Source organism: Scophthalmus maximus, chromosome 8, assembly GCF_022379125.1.
Source record: "Scophthalmus maximus strain ysfricsl-2021 chromosome 8, ASM2237912v1, whole genome shotgun sequence".
Lineage (NCBI taxonomy): Eukaryota > Metazoa > Chordata > Actinopteri > Pleuronectiformes > Scophthalmidae > Scophthalmus > Scophthalmus maximus.
This window is the reverse complement of record NC_061522.1, coordinates 21,620,935-21,643,374: the sequence shown is the minus strand read 5'-3', so window position 1 is coordinate 21,643,374 and position 22,440 is coordinate 21,620,935. Positions and strand designations below refer to the sequence as shown.

The following is a 22,440-nucleotide window of genomic DNA, read 5'->3' as shown; positions in this document are numbered from 1 at the left end:
TTCTTCATAGAAATTAAGTTCATTTTCAATCCGTTCATCTTGTCATCACCTGTGTTGTTTAGGATCCAATAAAGTGCAGTGTTGAGTTTGGACACGTTACGTTTAGTACTGATTTCAATAAACAGCTGATCAGCGCTGTGGAGCAGCGACATAAGACACGTTGTCAATCACAACAACAGCGTGGTCATGACAACGGCAACAACAGCTGATTCTCTGGTTGAGCCGTTCAGGGTTCCTTGTACTGGGTCGGGCTTTACCGAACTTTGAATAAACAAATATCCCTAAAATGTAATCACCCGTTACCACGTCTGAAACCTGTCCTTGATAGAAGTTTCCCACTCATCCCCTTTTAACTTTCTGAGTAGCCTTATCCTGCTTACAAACAAACTAACAGAACCAGTCACATTACCTCCGAGGCGAAAAGGAACAATGATTCCCAGCAGGTTTAATTTCAAATGGTTTTGTGTACACAGCTCATATACATACAACCCAGTTATATTAATCATTTAACAACGTATCTATATTGTGAACATGAAAATGTTAAGAATATTACTCATTATAGAAAAATATTTTGTACATACACACCTTCTTTGGTAATACTGAATTTCACTTGGATGATTTCAGTCTGTAGTATTTGGTAGAAGACACTCATTCACTGAGTGATGGATGTGTTGCTAATTAATACATTTAAGGAACACTGAATGCCATTTATGTGCATACTAAATACCAGATATCAGTGATACAGGAACAAAAATCATTCAATATCATCCACACACGTACAGTATTGTACTACAATATCAATAATGATATTAGGGTAATAATAAGATAAGAGTCCCCAGCAGATAACATATCTCCCCAGCAAACCCAAAACATCAACGACTGGCCGGACATACTGATCAATATATCCCTGCATTATATGTCAGAATTCTATCAGAGTTTTTGTTTTGGTCTGGCAACAACCCTTTGTTGACAAAATAAGGATTACTATAGATATTAGTAATGTTGAACAGGTAAATAGTTCTGTGATTATTGACACAAAGTCCATCCGGAAAGTATTCACACTCCTTCAATTTTTTTTTACAATTTGTTTCATAGCAGCCTTTACTCCTCAATCTACAAATCAATATCTCATTGGCATAAGTATTCAGACCCTTTGCACGGACACTTGAAAACCAGCTGAGCTGCTCCCATTCCTCCTGATCATCTTGGAGATGTTTCTAAACCTGGATCAGACTACACAAGTGGTTAAATTCAATGAATTGGACATGATTAAAAAAGGCACATCCGTCTTTTTAAAGGTGTCACAGCTGAGCATATCAGAACAACAAGCAAACAATGAGGTTGAACGAACTGTCTGCAGAGCTCAGAGATAGGATCGTGTTGAGGCACAGATCTGTGGAAGGCTACAAAAAATGTGTTGCATTTAAGTGAGAGACACATGGAAGCACCTTAAGCAACAACACGTTTGTTGCCGTTTTATACAAGAAGGCAGTTGTTCCCAAAGTTTTTTGCAGGGCACCCCTTTTGGCAAGTAAAACACTACATGCACCCATATAAATACGCTGTCAGGCATGTCCTTTGCTTGCAAACTCCAATAGAATTTATTTGAAACATGTCTGAAATAATTAATACAGAGGTGTAACTTCAATGTTTTACTGAAAAAACTAACGAACAAGTCACAGCATTAAAAGTGACTATGCGGCGTGCATCTTCCTGCAGGTTCAGCCTGGGAAATTTTTTTTTTTCAGTATTATCACGGTATTTTTAATTCAAAAAGAAAACAGAGATGTGCCTGTGTTTTTTCTACTTTGTGTTCTGCCCTGAACCTTGACAGCATATATCTCTCATAACTGACTGATTATCTCTGCTCACGTCAAGGGGAGTGCATGGTTTAGGACAGATGAGAATTTGGCAGAGCATCATAGTGAAATACAAAGAACTGCTCCCAAGCGCGACTCGGATCCACAACAAACCCACGTTGCATGCTGCGCCTGCGTCTTAAGACTGGTGCCAACTGAGCTGGACAGTATCTACTGGGGTAATCTACCGTGGTAATCAACGGGGATCTCAATGATAATTAAAATTTGAAACGGTAGAAACTAATCGTCAGGAATCTCACCGTGGTTTACAGCATGCATCATTTGTTTAAATCTGGCCTAACTGTGGCTCCCAGTTTTGATCACTCAGTGTTAACATAAAAATATTGTTTGGTGGCACTTAATGCGATCCAACCTGACAACCATTCCTCTGATTACCCACTTTGCATCATCAGAGGACTCAATTCAGCAGCCTGGTGAGGAAGACGTTGGCTAATATTCCGGCGACGAGGATGACGACCATTAACAGCAATGCCAGTCCTCGCCGTAAAACAAGTTGTGTTACTGAGAGAACATCTCCCACTATAGTAGTAGTGGATTTATTCTGGCATGGACTTTCCTCATCCTCGTCCGCCTTCTCATTACTCTCACAACTTGACGCAGCAGTATTGACCTGGGCCTGGTTGTAAGTCGGGTCTGGAAGGTTTAAGGGAGAACATTTGGTATTAACACTAAACTGCAAACTCAATGGATGTTTCAGTGAGTGTGTAGGTGTTTACCTTTATTTTCCATCATCTCTTTTTCTTCTTTGATCTGGACTCCTGCTCTCACAAGAGCCTGATTATAGAAATTAAGAACAATTAATAGAATGTTTTTGACTTTAGATAGTGCTCAAGAAAATATACATTTTTTAAAATTGGTCAAGGGGTGTAGGTACAAACCTCATCAGCAGCCTTCTTCCAATCAAGTTTGCACAGAAAAGCGATGAAGAAAATTGATTGCATTAGCACACATACGGTTAATCCTGTCCATAGTCCTATAACAGAAATGAAAAAGGGTTTTTACAGCTTTCCTGAATGTTTCATGACTAACAGGAGACAAGACTATATCATAATTGCAGGACATTATTGTTCTATTCTCACCTACAATCCCCATGTTTGCTGCAAACATCAGGGACACACCAATGGGGAAGCCAATGAAGTAGAATCCCACCAGGTTACACAGAGCACCAACCAACTGTTTTCCTGCTCCCCTGAGAACTCCACCAGTCACAGCCTGTAAAATCCAATAGATTGTAGTAGATTGTAGTTTGTCAACATCAGATTTCAAATGCATGAAATTGTTGTGGAAACCGTATCTCACCGCAATGGCATCAGCAAGATGCATGAAACCAAATATAAACATGACGTCAGCGACCCTCTGTAAAATGTCTCTAAAAAACATGGAGATGGAGATAAGATGTATAGAATTCATGTATCTAGAAATATCTCTAACCAAGTCAAAAATATGTAGAACACAGATCAGATCTTGTGATTGAACAAGACACATGTAATACAACATTACATAATAACATGATAACTTTCATGCCACTCCAGACAAGTCATCATTAGATATTACTGTTTCTGTTTGGTCACAGTTTTCCAGACCACCATCATGTCCAAGATCGGTTAATATTTCATTCAAACTGGGAAAGTGTGCTTATGTAATCATTTGAAAAGGTTTGTTAAGGTTAACTGTACTGGAACTAACTGGGAAGCAGATCGCTTTGGCATCACCAATAAGGTGGTTTAGTGTTTCTGAGTCAGCATGACGATGATGACCTTAGTCAATGTGTGACAAGTGTGTACATCATTGTAAAACTGGCACATAGACAAGATACCTGAATTATTCTGTCAAAGCAAGAATGTGAAAGGTTATTGTGTCCATGATGATACTCACTGCTCTGTGGTGAAAATGTATCCAATGGCATATCTGGCCAGGCTGAGACTAGCTCCAACAAAACATGCAATAATGACTGAAACAAGAAAAAGAAAAAATATATATTGCAAAATATATTGTTTCCAAATGTTGCACAATTAATTACAGTCGGCATTTTATGACTTCAAGACTTTGTGACTTTGTGTATTGGTTCTTACATGCACAGATGATGGGGACTTTGCATGATAACTTGGCCTGCTCTATGTTTCCTGAACCAAGAGCATTCCCAACCCGTACACTGGCAGCAGCAGAGAATCCTAGTGGGAACTGAAAGAAAACTAGATGAGTAATACTCAAAAGTGTATTAAAGCTTTTCCTCAACTATGCCTTGATTGGAGCGAGGGCCATATTCAGCAGAGAATCAGCGTTCATAATTACCATGTAAGCTACAACAGCCAGCTCGTATGTTATTGACTGAGCTCCCAGCTCAGTCTCACTAATCACTCCGGCCAGGAATCCTCCCAACTCAAACATCCACCACTCCAGACAAAGCATGAGCATACTGGGAATGGCCAACTGGATGAATGGTCCCCACTCCTGCAGACAGTCGAGTGACCAGCCTGTGGGTCACAGGACCAGAGGTTAAGCAAGTGTGTACAATACAATATTACCTTTTCATTTAATCTGTTTTCATTTCCTTCCAGGGGAAACATGGTCATAAGCCAATGTGAAATTTGTCCATGAGAAAAGTTCATTGTTTTAAATTATTCACATACTCCATCTGTGTTTTTGGGCTTAGAGTTTAATAGAGTCAAGGTTGACAGTGCTCTCTCAATACATAACCAACCTTTTACTTATTCTGCAACTATGTCATCGATGGAGTTTCTCTTCTATCTTTATTCAAGATTCATGGTCTTTCACGGTGAGAGCCTTGTCTTTCTGTATTTCACATTCAGATTTTTACTGCCAGCATTATCAACTTCATACCTGCTATTCTATTGGTGGGCTAGGGCGGCTGGGGCTCAGCAGGTATCGTCTACTAACCAGAAGGTCGATGGTTCGATCCCCGGCTCCTCCAGTCCGTGTGTCTAAAGTGTCCTTAACCCAATAACCCTAAATAGCCCCTGTATGAATGACATGCGAAAGGAAAAGTGTGTGTATAGAAGCGATGTATGAATGTGCGTGAATGGGTGAATTTGACTTCTGCTGTTAACTGCTTTGGGTGTTTAAATATAGTCCATTTACCATGGGTTGGGGAATTTCGACAGCGTTAATATAGCAAGAGCAGAAATAGCGAGAACAGAAATCGGAGGTTTTGTTAGCACACAGATGCAGTACAAGCGAGAGGAGAAGGAATAAGACTGAAGCACAGGACATGAAGCAACACTATATCTGGGTGTAGACAGAGAGAGGACAGAGTTTGGAAGGGAAACGTTTCAAAATGTGAAATTAAGAAATAATGCTTTGAAAATGAAAGACCATGCTCTTGATAAAGAGAGTAAAGAAACTCCACAGTGTACACTGTGAGCTCTCCTCTACACAGCATTACAGAGTCATAGAGTCATTCATTTGTCAAACATTACACACTGGAATGTTTACAATGGACACCTTTTTTTTTTGAGACCACAAATTTGATGGATGAAAGAGGATCAAATTACGAGACAAGAGTGCGTCAATTAACACAGTCTACCAGATAAAAAAATATGATTTTAATCAATTTCATGTAGTTGTCAAAGATGGTTAGACAACATACCTCCCCAGGTGGCCTTGTGCAGACCTCTCCAGCATATGTACATGTATAAAACCACAGCCAGCGTATACTGAGAGATGGCATTAGCAGCTGCAGATCCACTTGAAAAAACAACAACAATAAAACAATTTCAGAGCACAGATGAAACAGTATAAAGCAGTGGTCTGCCATAAAAGCAAGTAAGTCAAACACTGCTTGACCTTTTAAAACAAAAAGTATGTATGAATTAGTTGATAACATGGTGGAAGTATATCTCCATACAAGGATCTGATGTTGCCCGTTTGCGTTTATTTTGTACCACCTGTGGCAGCAGCAGGTTGTTGTCTCTCGCAGCTAGCTTGACTTCCAGCTGATACTTCTATCATTTCTGCCATTTTCATGGATGCCTCTGTGACAAAGTCGAGGATCAAACCTGGGATCTCCGACGGATGACTGACTATACAGTGGCTAGCTATAGATAAGTGTGCATGTCGAGCTGCCCTCGACTTCGCTTCCACTGTTCTGAGATCAGGTATCTTGCTCACAATATTATACACATACAGTGTGGGAACTGGGCTTGCTCTTAAAAAAATACTCAATAAGTGGTAAACAAGCAATTTACACAAATTTATTCTCTCTGACTGTTTAGCCTGCATGTAAAATCACAGTACACCATTGGTACAAATCCTTTGTCTGTTACAGATATGTGGTTGTCGTCTGTATTGCTGTATTGGATTGTATATTCAATCTGGTTATCAGGCTAGTACAGGCAGATGGCCATTCCAATACTAATCAGATCAAGCATTAAGTTATTTTGTTAGCAGAAATTATAGCAAGTGTCATTATTTCTACAGATAAGATTGGAAAAAAAAATAAACTTACGCAACACCCAAATCCAGAGGATAGAGGAAGATGTAGTTGATGATTGCATTGAGGACATTTGCAATCACTCCAGTTATAACCTGAGGCCATATAATTCCCTGTGAACCACAGTGCAAAATTTGTCTCAATATTAATTTCAATGACTAAATGAAGTTAGTATCAGGACAGATTGTTAAAGTGAAAGAAAGTGTCACCTGATTTTGAAGATACCTCCCCTGCAGCTGGTACATAAAAGCTGCCTGCAGAAGGAAAATGTGAAATCATGATCGTGTAACTTTGGTATAGGTAGACAAAAATTTGAGCATGAGAGTTTTGCTTTAAGAATATGACTAATACATTTATCAAATCCTATACTTCAGTTAGAACACTTAGTACACATTACATTGACTAGCGTTGTTCAAAATGACAACTGCAACATGAATCCACAGCTGTCGCCCGCCAAATGATCTGCCGATTGCTTTGCTTACTTGACTTCAATATGTTTCACTAAAGTTTCACCCTTTTTCAAGTGTGCCCCCTGTTGAACGCATTTGATCATTTAACTCAAGGGGGAGGGTGCTCCAAACACATCACCAGAGAAAACGTTTACAGAAACAAAAAACATGATTGGGAACATTAAACAGTGTGTGTTCCGTGGCGCAATAAACTTTTTGTTTCTGACATGTTTTGCTAGCAAAAAAAGCTCAACTACCTTCTCCCTCATTAAAAATTCAGAATCTATGAATATGTAAATATTTTCATTTTCAAGGTTGAGCAATTGCACTCAATAGGTCTCCCACATATTGTTCAGCGTATGTACAGTATGTGCACTGGCTGTTTCATGTTCCACAGTACATTTGTGGCATCATGTGTTTCATGAGCACAATGAATTCCAGACCGAGACATCTTTAGAAGATGAACGTGAAAACAGCCTTGCAATGTCAAAATCTGAAAATACAAAACATGCAACTGAAGTATCAAGAAGAAAAACATGATTTTGAGTGGGGACTTTATCCCTGGTCTACTGCTCCACAGAGAAAAGAAGGAAACTTCCTGACGAACCAATGACTATATGTGGAAGGGAAGAGATGGGAAGGAGGCATGTTTCATAGTTTTATAATTTCATAAATTGTTCAATCAATTAATAGTTACTTATTTGAAATAGGTAATTTGAAATGTTCATAATATAAATTAAGTTATTTCTAATGTTATTATTAATTAAGCAATTTAAAAGCTAAGTATGAATCTAAATGCTTTAAATGTTTTATATTAAAGTACCCATCAACTCAAAAAAAGTGTTTTTCCTCGGTTTCTGGCCTCTAGAATGTCTGACATTGACTTTAGGGACATGTATCAGAGAAAACTTTGTCACTGTAGAAGTGTTTTCACATTCCTCTCCTGGAGTAGGAGATTTCTGTGCACTTCTCCGCAATTTGAAATTCAAACGAATCATGGCAAGGTAGATTTGGTACGTCAAGAGTACAGAAAAACAATCGCTGTTGAATATGCAAATGTAGGCAAATAAACCGAAAACTTCCAATGCAGCAGAGGCAGCGCATCCACGAGAGGATGGCAGGTGTCAGCACTGGGTAAGCGTTAGCATTAGCAATTCGTGTAAGTTTTATTGCTGAATCTCGCCGATTATGCCGCTACCCATCTTGTTGTGCACATTCTTTCACAGGTCAACCTAGCACGAACAGCTGTGGTGGGCGGGGCATAAAGCCTGTGTTATTTGCATATCATGAATATTCATGGTCTCAGAATTCCTCAATGACGGAGAGAGAGTGGATGGTCTCCAACTTTTTTTGGGATAAACAATGTTGAACAAAATATTAGGAATAGCAGATTATTTTTATATACATTAAAACGTGACTGGAGGGGTCTTTAAGTCTTACATGATGAGCCTTAGTGGTGGACTGACTGACAGAGGGACATTGCCATCCATAGAGCCATGCAGCCAGGGCCGGTTCTTGGCATAGGCGACATAGGCCGTCGCCTAGAACGAAGAATGTCAGGGGGGCGCCGCAAGGATGACTTCTTTTTTTTTTTATGACTGCAGCATCGAGCGAGAGCGAGACCAGTGTGCGCTGCGCTCCCCCGTTCACCGTAGTACAATGGGGGAGTGGCACGACCGGGCGGGGAAAGAGACCCGAGGGAGAAGTGGCGATCCCCAGTTAGGCTGCACAGATCAGCGAGGGGGGCGACGGACCGAAGAACGGGAGGAGGCGTTGTGGGATTCGCGGGGGTGAAGCGCCCCGTGCAGGACTCAGTCCTCAGAGTTTTGAAGCCCCCTGCTGCACTCACTAAGAGCAGTTCACCTGGTTATTCAGAGTTTGACTCAGCCAGAACCGTGAACCGGAGAACAACACGCCTTTGTGCTGATTGACAACGTGTCTCACTGATGAGTCCCAGCTGCAGCTGCTCCAGAGCGCTGATCATCTGTTTATTAAAAATGTATCATGCTCATAACATGTCCAAATTTAACACTGCACTTTCTTGGCCCGTACGCGACAGACAGACTTCTTGCAAAATCAGTCAAATGTCTCCAGCGGTGGATAGTACATTCTGCTGCCATTATATATAAATTGTATGTCTGAAAAGTATCTTAATTTCTTTGATGATCACAAAACACATTTATGATAGGGGCAAAGAAATGAAAATCATAATATAGACAGAATTGTGGTCTTAGAAATTTGAGGAAAAATCATCTAGTATATTACAATATCGTCAGGAGCATAATGTTCTTCATATAGATGTAGCCTCCTAAATTGCTATCAAACTTCACCATGAATTTAGCTATGAAATGTACAAAATTTTCTTCCGGGGGGGGGGGGGGTCTGACACCCACCACCACAGTCTCTCAAAATCCTATGGGAAACACTGAACCCATCAAAGGATTCTACAAAAGGTGACTTATTGGAATTTACATACAGCTCTTTGCAATCGTGAAGGGGTTCTTTTTTGGGGGGGGGGGGAGGGGGGCAGTCATAATTTGGCCTAGGGCATCAAAATGGCTAGAGCCGGCCCTGCATGCAGCTAACCATGGCTGAAAACTGAAAAAGGTGTCTAGTGTCTAGACTGTTCCAAACTCACCGGCAGAGCAGGCATGAAGATCTTCACATATAGCTGAGACATACTTCATGCAGAAAGACAACAGAACAAATAATGTTTGCATGTGAAACTGTGGGATTGAGATTTATGATTGTACATTGTGGTGGAAATCTTGATTTCCTCAAGAAATGGACAAATAATCATTCAAATATAACAAGTTTGTCTACAAGTCATATTTAATTGAATCAAAGTCAAGAGAACAACAGAGTCTGTTCAGCTGGTTCAGAGCTCCTTCACCATGGAATGGTTCAGAGGTCTGACCCAGATCATACAGAAAAGACATCTCAAATAGCCAGGCCAAGGCGGCTGGGGTCAACAAGAGTGTTGGCCCTATCAACATTATTGTATCATTATTACCTCTCGTAAACAGTCTTTCCCACATAACAGAAACACAATTCAAACAGAGTATATGTTAATACATGATTATATGAGAAATTGACACCACATACATAAAATGGACAAGTATGAGGTTATAGTGTCAACAATGTCAACTTTGGGACAGTTCACTCTGAACGACAATTAAGTTTGCTGTGACAAAGCATCAGTAGCTGGCTAAAAGCTGTTTCAATCAATACTTACTTAGTAATACTTACTAATCAATACCATTGTTATGTTATCAATGGATCACATGATTAAGTGAACTTAATAAGCCCATAACTCCATTCAGTGTTGTGTTTACAACTTGCTTCTGCTGACCCCATGTGGCTGAATCAGGTAAGTACAAGTAATTTTCACAAAGTTAACAGCCTTACCGCCTTAAGTAATAGCATTCATTCAATTTGTACATTTTTAAAAGTGCAGATTGTCAGTCTGGATAAAACCTCTAGGAGTGTAACTGAAAGAGAAGCTGAAGGCATGTGTTGTAACTGACCTGGCGACCTCTGGGCTCTGTTTGACAGCTAGTAGGAGAGGTTCAGTGTTGATGAGGATTGCCCAGCAGGGGAAACAGGCCAGCAGCAGAATCAGAATCCCCCTCTGGAGAATCACACCCACGCGCTTCAAGTTACCGCTCCCATATGTCTGCATGAAAAAGACAGACACGGACCCTTAAATAAGCAGAGTTGGAAAACACAGAATCACAAAATAACTAAGGCCGTGAGCAAACCCGTTACGAAAGCCCATAGTTGAGTTGTTTTTAAGGGGACCCCAGGGTTACCTGGGAACCCAGCAGTACTGTGTGTGTCTTGGTTAGATAAGCACAACCTCTGGTGAGGACACTACCTGAGATATGAGGGTATCGCAGGTTAACGACAAACCAGTTCCAATGGAAATACCGGTTACGTTAACAACCTGCAAACGACAAAAAATTATAATTCAGAGAAAAACATTTACATTAATAGTTGTACAGACAGGCTGGGACACCAGGATAAACATAGATTTAGACAGAGTAGGACTCAAACAAGTCTACTTACCGCAATTGATAATGCTACTCCTGCAAGTTCAGTTTTTCCCAGGTGACCACAGAACACTGTGCTGACGAAACTGATCATAAATACCATCATCTGGGAAATGATCTTAGGACAAAAACGGACAATACAGTGAGTTAAGAGAGATCCTTAAAAAATAAATAAATTTAAAAAAAATCTTCGGATTCTGCAAGGTCACGGGGAAGTATCCGTCACTGATACAGTATGGATGAATACTGGCATGTTTTCTGCTGGTGCTGGATCAGTACACCTTTGTTCGTTATAATATAATACAGTATTATTATATTAATTTGATGTGTCTTATCTGGCGTCTAGAGCAGTGGATGCCCAAAAAAACAACGTTATTTGGTGGCCACAGCAGCAGGATCACAAATAACAAGAAGCAGTACGAGTGGTGACGTGTTGCTGCAGCTGTCAACTGTCAGTGGGATAGAACGGACAGTGGTCTATCTGAAGGTATATAACATCTTTCTACTCCTTTACCAACATGTATTTAAAGGGATAGTTCAGTGATTTTGAAGTGGGGTTGTATGAGCTACTTATGCATAGTTAATATGTTACCTTATGGAGATGGTGATCAGAGATGCAATTTTATGGAGTTTGGAGAAGAAGTGGAAGTAGCAAAAGTCTGAGTCCCACTGTAGCAGAGGGAACCACCGAAAAACGTATTTCTCTCTCTGAATTCATTCACAGTTGCTGTTTTTTTGACAAGTGTCTTTTTATTGCAGACGAAATTCAAGATGTAGGACGATAAAATGCAGTTTACATCTTCATTTAAAAAGAGAACAAAAAAAGTACAGCAAACAGAACAGATACTGTGACAAACACAAAAATAGCACACGGTGTCAAAATATAAATATATATAATAAGTTACAGGTTGCTATGGAAAATTATAAAGTTAACAGGTGAAGAGCAGTGGTGGACAGTCACCTACACAAGGGGTGTCCACTATGAATTATTTCTTAAGTAACAGACAAGGGGCAGCCAAATCCTGTTAAATTGTGACTCTGTTCCTCAGCGAATATCAATTTTTTTTCCAGATGAAGGGTGTCAGTCATTGCCTTGAGCCATAACCTTAAGGTGGGAACCACATTCCCTTTCCAGAATGTCAAAATTCATTTTTTGGAAGTAATCAGCCCATAGGAGAGAAGTTGCTGTTTATATTTTCTTAATACAGATGTGACATCCGAAGTCCCCAGCACTATTAAGACAGGATCAGGTTCAATATGGATATTGAGAATATGAGAGAATGTTTTAAAAAAAATTGTCCAGTACTTCTCTATCTCGGGGCAGAGCGCGAAGCTGTGGATGACATTTCCCTCCGTTATATTGCATTTGTCACATTGTGAGGATACGTCTGGAAAAATCTTGTGGAGGTTTGATTGTGAATAGTGAAGTCTGTGGATGACACAAAGGCGAATGAGGCAGTGCCTCGAGTTGATTGAGCCAGCATTTATCCCTTTAAGGCTCTCCTCCCAGGTCTCATCTGGGATCTGTATCCCAAGCTCGTCCTCCCAAGCAGTCTTGACTGTTACAGTAGAGGGGGGGTTAACTGATTGTAGTGACTCATAGAAGTATGACACCCTTCTATCTGAGCCCAGATTTGGGAGGAGACACTTGTCTAAAGCTGAGGGTTAAGAATTTTCGAAAGAGGACAAGTGGGCATGCGCAGTTTCTTATTTGTAGAAACCTAAAAAAATGGCTCCCAGGCAGTTTATAATTTTCTTGTAAATGAGTATACAACGCGAAAGTTCAACTCAGATAGAGGTCACTAATATTGCAAATACCCAGGATTCTCCATTGTTGGAATCCATTATCGAGCTGAGATGGTGGGAACGAGGGATTCTCAGCTACGGGGAGCAGGAAAGAGAGCGGGCTGAAGCCAAAAATGGGTCCTAATTTGCTTCCAGATTTTGACCATTGCATTTATAGTAAGACTTCCACCATAAACAGATCTATCCAATGCCACTGGAGACGTAAACACTGCGCCAAAACAGTATGGACGGCACTGCTCACGCTCCATCCGCAGGCAGCGAGGGGGCTCAGCCGAATCCACCAGACACATAAAAATTATTTGATGTTAGAAGCCCATAGAAGAGGCAGAAATCTGGAAGAGCAAGTCTGCCGGCTTGCTTTGGTTTGCAGAGGTGACTCAACCCTCAACTGTAATATTTGCTCGTCTCCCACGAGGGCTGACATGCATTCTCTCTATCTAATTGATGAATTTTTTTTTCTAAATCCAGGAGCCGAGCTTTGTTCATTTTATTTCTATGCCCCAAGTAGGAGATTATAAAACCCCTCAGATATCCTTTTAGAGTATCCCACAACAAACCTGGGGAGGTTTCTGGGGTATTGTTGGTTTTGAAAAATATTTCCATTTGCGTGTGTAAATATTCTGAGAATTTAGGGTCATTAACAAGTTGAGGGTCCATCCTCCACAGTGGCCGAGAGGAGTGTAGGCCACCTAAGTTGAGTTCAAACATGAGGATATCATGATATCTAGGGTTGTGAATGTGATGCAATAATTTAGAAACTGCCAGAAAGTAGTCAATGCGGGTATAAACGTTGTGTACATGCGAGTGAAAAGAGTAGACTTTTTCAGGCCCTGTCCACACCAAAAGATATTTCATAAACGACGAGACAAATTCGCATTCGTGTAGACAGGGCCTCAGTGGGGTGGAAAAATCGCCCATCAGCTAGGTTTGAGGTGTTAATGTATGCTTTTAAGAAGTCCCTTGTGTTAGAGTGTGAGGCTTCTTGGAGGAGCTATCCATTTAAGGGTCTAGAGTACAATTTAAATCCCCTCCAACAATGAGTTTGGTTTGTGATATATCAGTTATTAAGGGAAACACCTTCCTGAAGAAAGTAGGGTGATAAAAATCAGGACCATAAATACTGACCAAGGCTACAGGGGCCGAGTGGATTTCCCCCATAACTATAAGGTAGTTTGCATAACAACAAAAGGAATAAACATCATAGAGCAGAATACCCACCCCCCAACATGAACATGAAACCCCAAGATATAACGCCGCTGCTAGAACAGAACACACGGCACACCTCCATATGGGAGGTTGAGAAGCGACAGAGCAATAAAACGAAAATAACTAAGTACACAAACATAAAAGGATCCTCTATGTAATCAAAGGGTTAACCTAATGTCAACCTTAAAAAAAAGAAAATATGCCTCATAAGCGGCTCCGCAGTCAGTGCGGGTGTTGAGAAACAAGATAAACGGGTCTGCAACCATATAGTGGAAAAATAGCAAAATAACGAAATAGTCTGACCTCGTGGTCATGTTAAAGTGATAAATGAATGAAGTTAGATGTACATGCATGAAAAGGGGAAAGCATATAAGGTTGAATCCAAAAGTTGAATTAGTGAAACTAAATGAGATAGGGAAATAAATCAAATAAGTAAGTACCATAAGTGGATTATTTTAATACTAAGAATTATCAGTGTTAAAATAAAAAAGATAAATAATAACAATTTAAAAATAATAATAATAATAATTTAATTTAAAAAATATAATAATAATAGTAATACAATTAAATAAGTAGAAAGGTAAACAGAGTGGAGCTTATGCCACAGTGCAGAACAAGAAACTAATGTTTGCCAGATGATACAAATAGGATATAAACAGAGTCGTGCGCCCTAGTATTTGACTACAAGTGCTCGCCATAGCCTACTGTGGCACATCATGAGAGGAAAAGTTCTTGTGAGCTGAGCTCAACACCTTCAACAGAGAGTGTATGCAGTTCAACAGAAGTGACAGAGACAAAATGGTTTTAATCGGGTCTGGTAATAAGTTCTGTGTTCAGTATTTAGTTTAGGGTAATGTCGTCATCTCACCACGACTATGACACCTCCAGAGAGACTTCAGCTGCTCGATGATTGTTGGGGCTTGCCACAGACAGGTTGACCTTGCTTTGTGCCCGAGAAGACTCGTCTTAACAGTTTCTCAGGGGAGGATAGACAAAATTCCGAGACAAAAAAGCTCACATGATTCAGTTGCAAAAAAAAAGACAATAGTGTCGTTAACTGTAATAATTCTGTAATATATTGTCTGACAAAAAGTAGTTATCGTGACAGGCCTAAGTAATACCATTTTTGTTTTGTTTTTGGGCTACGATGATTTTTTTGCCCCTGATCACCAAGGCCTACAAAAACACATTTCAAAAGGAAATCATTACTTTGTTCTGTATTTTTTTTAAATTTTTTTTAGGATACTTTTGTTACAACCATCCATTTCATGAAGGGGGTATATCAAAATTGTGGTCGCATTTCGTTCTACCTCGAGTAGGGGTACCCCCCCCCCCCCCCCTACCTTTGAGATCAAAGCTCCGCCCCTGCAGTCAACTCTCAAGTAGCCGCTTCATTTCAAAGCCGTCTGTGCTGGAGTGGTGAACACTGTGCCAATACACACTGAACATGGATGATACATAGGGAATACAGCTGGAGGTCTTACCACTGGTCCCGCGAGTTTGCACAGTTGTACCAGCTCCTGGCGGTACTCCGGCGGGATGCGGACCCGCATTCTCTCCGGCCAGGAGCCCCCACTTTTACCGGACTCCTCCTTATTAATAGTCGCGCTGCCATCTTTTAAAACTTCGTCCACCTCTCCAGAGTGTTCGCCGTGTGTTTGACCGGACACGTCCATCACTGCGCAAACTCAATGCTTTTGTCTGCAGACGCGAGGTAGACACATGGTGTGCGGCAGGCAGCGGAGGATTCAGGGGGAGGGGCCGCGAAACCAACCACCCCTCGCTGATCATTTCGGGGCGTCACTAACGCTGGGTCGCTCTCGTGTTGCGTTCACGTACACGTCGGTCTCCTTTACACACGTGGCGTACGCACAAAACGGGGCTGGGAACGTGCGTACGCCACTTGCCACGCAAAGGTTGAGCAGACACCGTGGGCAAAGTCTGACCCATTCGTACGCACATTGTGGTGACGAGGGGAATAGGCGACACCGATGGCGAGTTAGAGAACGGAAGTCAGATAGCCGAAAGTAAAGGTGAGAACGACGATTATGAATATTGATGCCTACTTTTTCTTAAGTTCTGCCACTGTCCGCTCTGTTGCACTGACAGTTGACCGCCGCAGCAACACGTCGCCACTCGCACTGCTTCTTTTTATTAGTGATCCCGCTCCTGTGGCAACAAATAACGCTGTTTTCCGGGCGTCCACCTCCCTACAGGTCAGTGTCTGAGAAGTGACGTGTTTTTGTTCTTTTCGCACCTTGTTGAAACGAAAGAACAATTGGACGCCACGGTCATTAATATACGGATCAGCATTCATGAGGTGATTTGCATTGACTATTTATGGTTAAAAATTGGTGTGTACAGGGCGGGATATGAGGCTGATTCACGTACGCACACTTGTTGGTGATCAGCAGTGTTGGGCGAGTTACTTCAAAAAAGTAATGCATTACGCATTACTTGTTACTGTCATTTCAAAGTATTTAGTTACATTATAATATTACTGTATTTGAAATGTAAGGCATTACACTACTATTGCATTACTTTTAAGTTACTCTCACCAAAATAACTGGAAATATGGATTTGGCATTCTAAATGTAGCTTATTAAGCTCAATAAGGTGATATGGTATTTGATTGAGCTATAGGCGTAAGGCTAAAAACAGTAGAATATAATAAATATAACTTTAGGCCTATTCATATTAAAATCAATAGAGCTAGAGCCTACTGTATTGTAACCTAACGTCTAAAGACATGACAAGATACAAAATCTTTTTTTGCATTTCTATCCCTTTATTTTCAATTTCACAGCATAGTGAAGCATAGTTTATGCTTTATCAAAAATAAAAAAAAGATTAGCCCATGGCCTCAAGGGATATGACTCCATCATATCAGTAACTTCACAAAAATGAACATATTATGGTTAATCTTAGCCTAAAATAAATCTGGCCTGAGAAAAAAAAAAACACAGGCGAAAGGTTTCCTTTAAAAATCACTTACAGGCTCAGCCTTGGAATCAATTGTTGCAGGAAATCGAGTTTTGATTGCTCCCACAATAACCTCATGCAACCCAGTGGTCATTGGTAATAGACCATTTTCCATTGCTAAGGTTTTGGCCATTAGAACCTCTAGTGTTGGTTGAAGCGTCCCATAAAAACAAGTGTCCTCACCCTGTAGGATGTCCAGCGCGGCTGTGAAAGGCTTCATGATGGCACAGTATTCCTTGAGAAATTGGTATTCCCTGAATCTGAATCTGAAACTGTGTGCAGAGATTATTAATGTCAGTGAGAGGCATTTCTGTGATTCGTGCATAGGCATCATAGAATGAGTTCCACCTTGTTACTTTGGGGACAATCAACTTTTTCTCACTAACCTCTTCTAGGCATTCAGCTGCAACTGTGGAGCGGCTGGACTTTGTCCACAGCGCTGAACATTTGGCTGTAGCACTCTTGATTCTGGATTGGTTGAAAGCCATTTAACAACCTCATTGTTTGCAATTAGATTCAGTGTATGGGGTGCGCATCTATGGTGGGGAGGCAGTACACATAGCCCAACCTGGGCCTCTTCATCATCAGCGGTAAGCACACTGGGAAGGTCTGTAAAGTCCACGTCCCCTTCGCTGCCCTCCTCCCCCTCCTCTTCAGACTCAACATGCTGATACTCCTTAAATGCCTTCACAAAGTTGTTACTGTTATCGGTCACACATGCAGTGACTTTGTCGTGAGTAAGGCCATATTCTGAGAAAATGTCCTCAATCTCTGTATTTTATTATAAGTGTGGCGACCCCTGAATCGTCTACCGGCTATTGCCGCCTTCCTCCGTTTCAAACTTTCATTATCGATCCAGTGCACCGTGACCCCGAGGTACCTTCTGTTATTTGCACTCCAAATATCAGCGGTGGTGGACACATAGTTCTGTGCTTCAATGGTCTTTTTAAGTTCCCTCGCCATGATTGTGTATGCCTTACCCAAGTCCTTTGCAAAGGTTTTTCTGTCTGGAAGTACATGCTGAAAATATAAGAAAATAGCCAGATATTAAATTCTAGAGCTTAATGCATTAAGCACTACACATTAGCTAAAGGGCCTTACAATGTACGACCCTATGAAACCAACTATTTTTGTAAGGGCTGGCTATGCTGAACATGAATTTCAATGAATGTTGAAACGTTGGGGGTGCACTAGGCTACCTGTCCCATGAGAAGATTTACATTGAAAATCGATGTGTGTCAGAAACTTTCAATATGTATGTAGAGACCTTGGTCTCTATCAAGGGAAAGCTAATTAGCCTATACAATAAATTTTATAAAAGCAATGTCCTCTAGATGTGATTAAACATGCACCGACATAGCCTACATCATCATATTGTCTATTGTGTTTAACAGAAGTTTTGGTATGTTTTATCTGGATAAATATTGACGTGATTCACATTGACGTTATGTCTCTGTTCTGATGGCCCATTTATAGTATAGCTATAGCCCAGTGACAATTAACCTGTTGAGACAATGATAGCTTACCTTGTCATTGCTAGTCGCGACGGGGATCTTGCCGACAAGTTTTTTTTGTGTGTTATGCCTTACATTACTGCGTTACAGCAAAAAGCAATGCATTACAGTAATTACATTACTTTTGTAATGCGTTACTGCCAACACTGGTGATCAGTGATTTATAAAGGGAGAATTGTGCACAGGTGTACTCAAGGTTTATTAAGTCAGAATATTTTTTGGCGTACGCCATTTTTGGCTTTTGGGCGTACGTGCACTGTTAGTAAGGATCCTACGCACAGTTTTATAAATGAGACCGTAACTAAAACTTGAGCAAAAAGACTCACCAGTATCCAAGTGCAATATCAATATAACAATATTACTCAGTGTAGTGTTTAATGACACATAACTGCAGTCGTACAACGTGTGTGTGCGCGTGTGTGTATGTGTGTGTGTGTGTGTGTGACTGCACCGTGAGTGCACGGCAAAATGTGTGCGTGCCATAACCAGCTGGTGTTTCTCATGTTCTATAACAAATGAATACACATTAGCTGTCCATTAAAATTAAAATTAAACTTAAATAGGGTTTTTGGTTATACTTGTTAGATAAAATTGAAACCCAAGATGTCATACAAGGAAATATCTGAACCAACAGAGGTGTTTGGTGCAGGACCACATACATTGTGAATAAACAGTTCTGATAACAGGTTTCAACTAGTCCGAACTCTGGTTCAATGGAATAGTTTGACCCTGTGTTTTGAGATAACTCAAGTCAGGACAATTTTCGAGTCCTTTAGTCCTTTAATTTAATTATTATTATACCATTGTCTAAATATGTTTGTAAAAAAAGATGGCAGGTATGAACTGAAAGGAAAGTTTATGTTTAAAAAACATTGAGGACTAATAAACGGTGAATCTATGGAGCAAACTTGAGGATAGATTGAAAGCATGTAATACAATTTACAGTTTGAAAATATTTATTCAAAATAGAGTAATAGGTAAATGGAAGACACTTGATGAATGATAAATGAAATCTTGTGATATTGGGTTTGACTACATACACTTGTATTACAGATGGTAATAGTACAGTAATGTCCAGCCATGTGTATCTATGGTTATTATTGGGACTGTGTAGTATGTATAAGTTTGGATGAGGTGTAATGTGTGATAAAAGAAGACGTGATAAGCTCACCTTTTCTTTTCCCTACACCTCTTCTTCAATTTATTTTTTGTTGTTTTGTTATTATTCGAGTTTGTTTGAAATGGTAAACTCTCAATTTATATCTTATTTATAACCCCATATGATATTGATTTATGTTCAATTGACTGATTAAACTATAAATGATCCCTAGATAACCTATGAATAATGAACAGACTAAGAGACTGACTTTGACATTGCCACATTTCCATCCCTTATTTTTTTGCTAAGCCCAGTTTAGAGATTGCTCATAAAAAAATAATTAAAAAAAGTTAGCTCAAGTTATTCTTTATTTTGAGTGAGTGTGAACCTTGGTTAATGGTTAGCCGAGATTAGGAGGCATGGAATGCAACTACGTATACACAAAATTGTGTCAAAGGCTGTATCCATCCTTTTCGCGATGGTGAGAGTAGCTCCAACAAAACATGAAACTAACTAAACTAAACCAAAAAAACCAGCTTATTTTGAGTTGAATGATGACTCTAACTTGCATGAAAGCGCTCTTGTCTAAGTGAGTTGGTGACACTGTGTCTAGTCCTCATTTCAAAGGCACGTATCTGGCAGTATAGTTATGGAGTTCTGACATTGATGTCGAGGGATACTAACTCTTTCCCAAGAGTTTAATGTATTAAATGTGTAGATTTATCAGTTTATGATGTGTTTACCTGGACCTGTATTGATGGATTGTATTCACTGATATTATGACCAATTTATATTTTCATTTGAGTGGCCATTTTATGGCAAAAGGAGGAGTTGTGTCAATTTCTCATAGAATCATGCATTTAACATTTATTCTGAAAACACACCACACCACTACAAGCAAAGGTACGGTAGAGTCAAGAAAACAAACCTGACTCCAAGGTCATAGCTGAGCTGCTTTTACACGGGAAAAACAACTTTTGTTGAAGACACTCCCTGAGATATAAGGGTAACACAAGCTGACAACAAACCAGTGCCAATGGAAATAACAGTGAGAGAAATTAACATTACAGGCTGGGAGGCCACTATATACACAGATACAATTTAAAAAAACAAGTGTCTGCAGCTGTCAGTGATACGCCTGTTAGTTCTGTTGTCCCCAGGTGACCACAGAAAACCATGCTGATGTTACTGACCATAAAGACCATCAGCTGGGAAATGACCTGGAATACAAAAACAAACACAATACCCGCTGGATATTAATAACAAAAAAAAACACGTTTGTGTTGTAATACTAGTCATGAAAGAAACTGTTCAAACCACCGTGGAGTCCTAATGGTGCGGAGCCTTGTGGGAAAGCTGTAGCTTTGAGCAGATTTGTACCATTGAACAGTGAACGCACCACTCCTCTTCCCCTCTTTGTCTCAAACACATATGGCAAAACCAAAACATGGTTATCAGTTGTTTTGGTTTTGTGAAGGTAACCTTGTTCAGATTTCCTCCATCTCATAATTACTATCTCGATATTCTGGTTTATGTGTATTTTCTTGTGGTGTGAGCAATAGTCATTTTCATACAGTATAAAATAATTCAGCAAAATATTTAACTGGGGAAAAACAGCATCCTATTTTTCTACTTTTGTACAGACAATAGTTTCTTCTATTCACCAGCAGATATGTGTTATATCTATACAAAAAAATTGAGTGATGAGGTGAATTCCGTTTTACAAAAATGGGGAAGAAAATCAACCTCTATCCTTAAAATTTGAAATAAGGCAATAGTACCATTTTCACGAGGCAGTTGAATGGTAAAAGGTGGCTCTCAATCATGTGAAGTCATTAATGCTGCTGCACTATTAATTCAAACTGAAATGAAATAACTGATATTACATCAAAGTGCCAAGTCTCAGCTTTAATTTGTAGGTTTACAGGTTTACATTGATATTAGAAGAACTGTAACTGGGAGATGTAGCCCTGTCAACATGCAGTGACTTTGGACTTGATATAACACAGTGGACCAGCACCAGCAGATGACATGGCAGCGCAAATCATCACTGACTTCAAACTTCACACTGGACCTCAAGCAATTTGCATTCTGTACCTCTGCACTTTTCCTCCAGACTCTGGGACCTTGATTTGCAAATGAAATGCAAAATGCACTTTCATCTGAAAAGAGGACTTTGGACCACCAAGCACCGTCCAGTTCTTGACAACTGTCAAGTCAGTGGTTTTCCCCAGGATTGTGTTTTTGTGTATTCCACTACACCAGGAGAGATGCACAAACTCGAAATGAAATACTAGAATATTTTGGGATATGTTTTCTTCTTTTTTAGCTGTAGGCTGTAATTATCGAAATAAAAATTTAAAAATTTACATGTAATGAGTCTAGGATATGTTCAATTTTCACACATGATTTGTTCCCAGCATCATTTGCCGTCAGGCATCACACTCATTTCTCAAACAGCAGGAGCTGAAAATATTCCTCACCATCTGTGCAGCCTCTACTCAGGTACCTCCGACCAAATTTGTTCCTCTGGCCTCACGATCCCAGTGTCCACTGCATGGTTGAACCAATCCAAACTCCAAGGTGTGGTATAGAGGCTGGGTACCTGGAATAGCTGATGGCTAACAGAGGGTAGAGGAAAGAGAAGATTAGGCTAATTTTTATTTGCTCGTGGTATGCCCCTCTGTCATGTGGGAAACAGGGTGACATGATCAACTGAGGGGGGATAAAGGTTTAAAGCACTGTTCCCATAAAAGGTAAAACATACTAGTAGTTGTAGTTCAGAAATAAATCTAAATATCTAATTTATTATAGAGTTTAGTGCTAGTAAACTTTTTTTGCTCTTGATTTCCCCCCCTTTGATTTGCCCCAAAACTGCACAGTATGATTCAAAATGTATCTGATCACAGACAGTCATGGATCTGAACAGGAAGGCTTTACAGCAAATGCATTGAGGAATCTGTGAGTTTGCATGTTGTCCCTGCAGAACTGTAAACACTTAA

General features: G+C 40.1%; 1 protein-coding gene and 1 long non-coding RNA gene across 2 annotated transcripts; one reads left to right on the top strand and one right to left on the bottom strand.

Annotated features, from left to right (window-relative positions):
* Nucleotides 1–410: 410 nt before the first annotated feature.
* On the bottom strand, nt 411–15,639 carry LOC118312086 (multidrug and toxin extrusion protein 1). Its single transcript, XM_035636381.2, has 16 exons — nt 15,328–15,639; nt 10,848–10,949; nt 10,657–10,725; nt 10,307–10,455; nt 9,418–9,460; nt 6,540–6,584; nt 6,346–6,443; nt 5,488–5,585; nt 4,173–4,354; nt 3,953–4,061; nt 3,756–3,831; nt 3,180–3,249; nt 2,960–3,092; nt 2,759–2,853; nt 2,597–2,654; nt 411–2,513 (listed from the first exon to the last, which is right to left on the bottom strand). The coding sequence occupies exons 1-16, from the start codon at nt 15,517–15,519 to the stop codon at nt 2,278–2,280; spliced, it is 1,755 nt and encodes a 584-aa protein (XP_035492274.2). The 5' UTR covers nt 15,520–15,639; the 3' UTR covers nt 411–2,277.
* On the top strand, nt 15,531–21,807 carry LOC118312088. The gene is made up of 2 exons (XR_007031307.1): nt 15,531–16,059; nt 17,340–21,807. It is a non-coding gene; the product is annotated as an uncharacterized LOC118312088 (long non-coding RNA).
* The last annotated feature ends 633 nt before the right edge of the window (nt 21,808–22,440 follow it).

Coding starts and splice junctions, on each gene's coding strand:
- LOC118312086 (XM_035636381.2), bottom strand. CDS start 15,519: ATGGACGTGTCCGGTCAAACACACGGCGAACACTCTGGAGAGGTGGAC. Junction 10,456..10,656: donor GCGATACCCTCATATCTCAG/GTAGTGTCCTCA, acceptor TTTTTCATGCAG/ACATATGGGAGCGGTAACTT. Junction 5,586..6,345: donor CCTCTGGATTTGGGTGTTGC/GTAAGTTTATTT, acceptor TGTTTTTTCAAG/TGGATCTGCAGCTGCTAATG.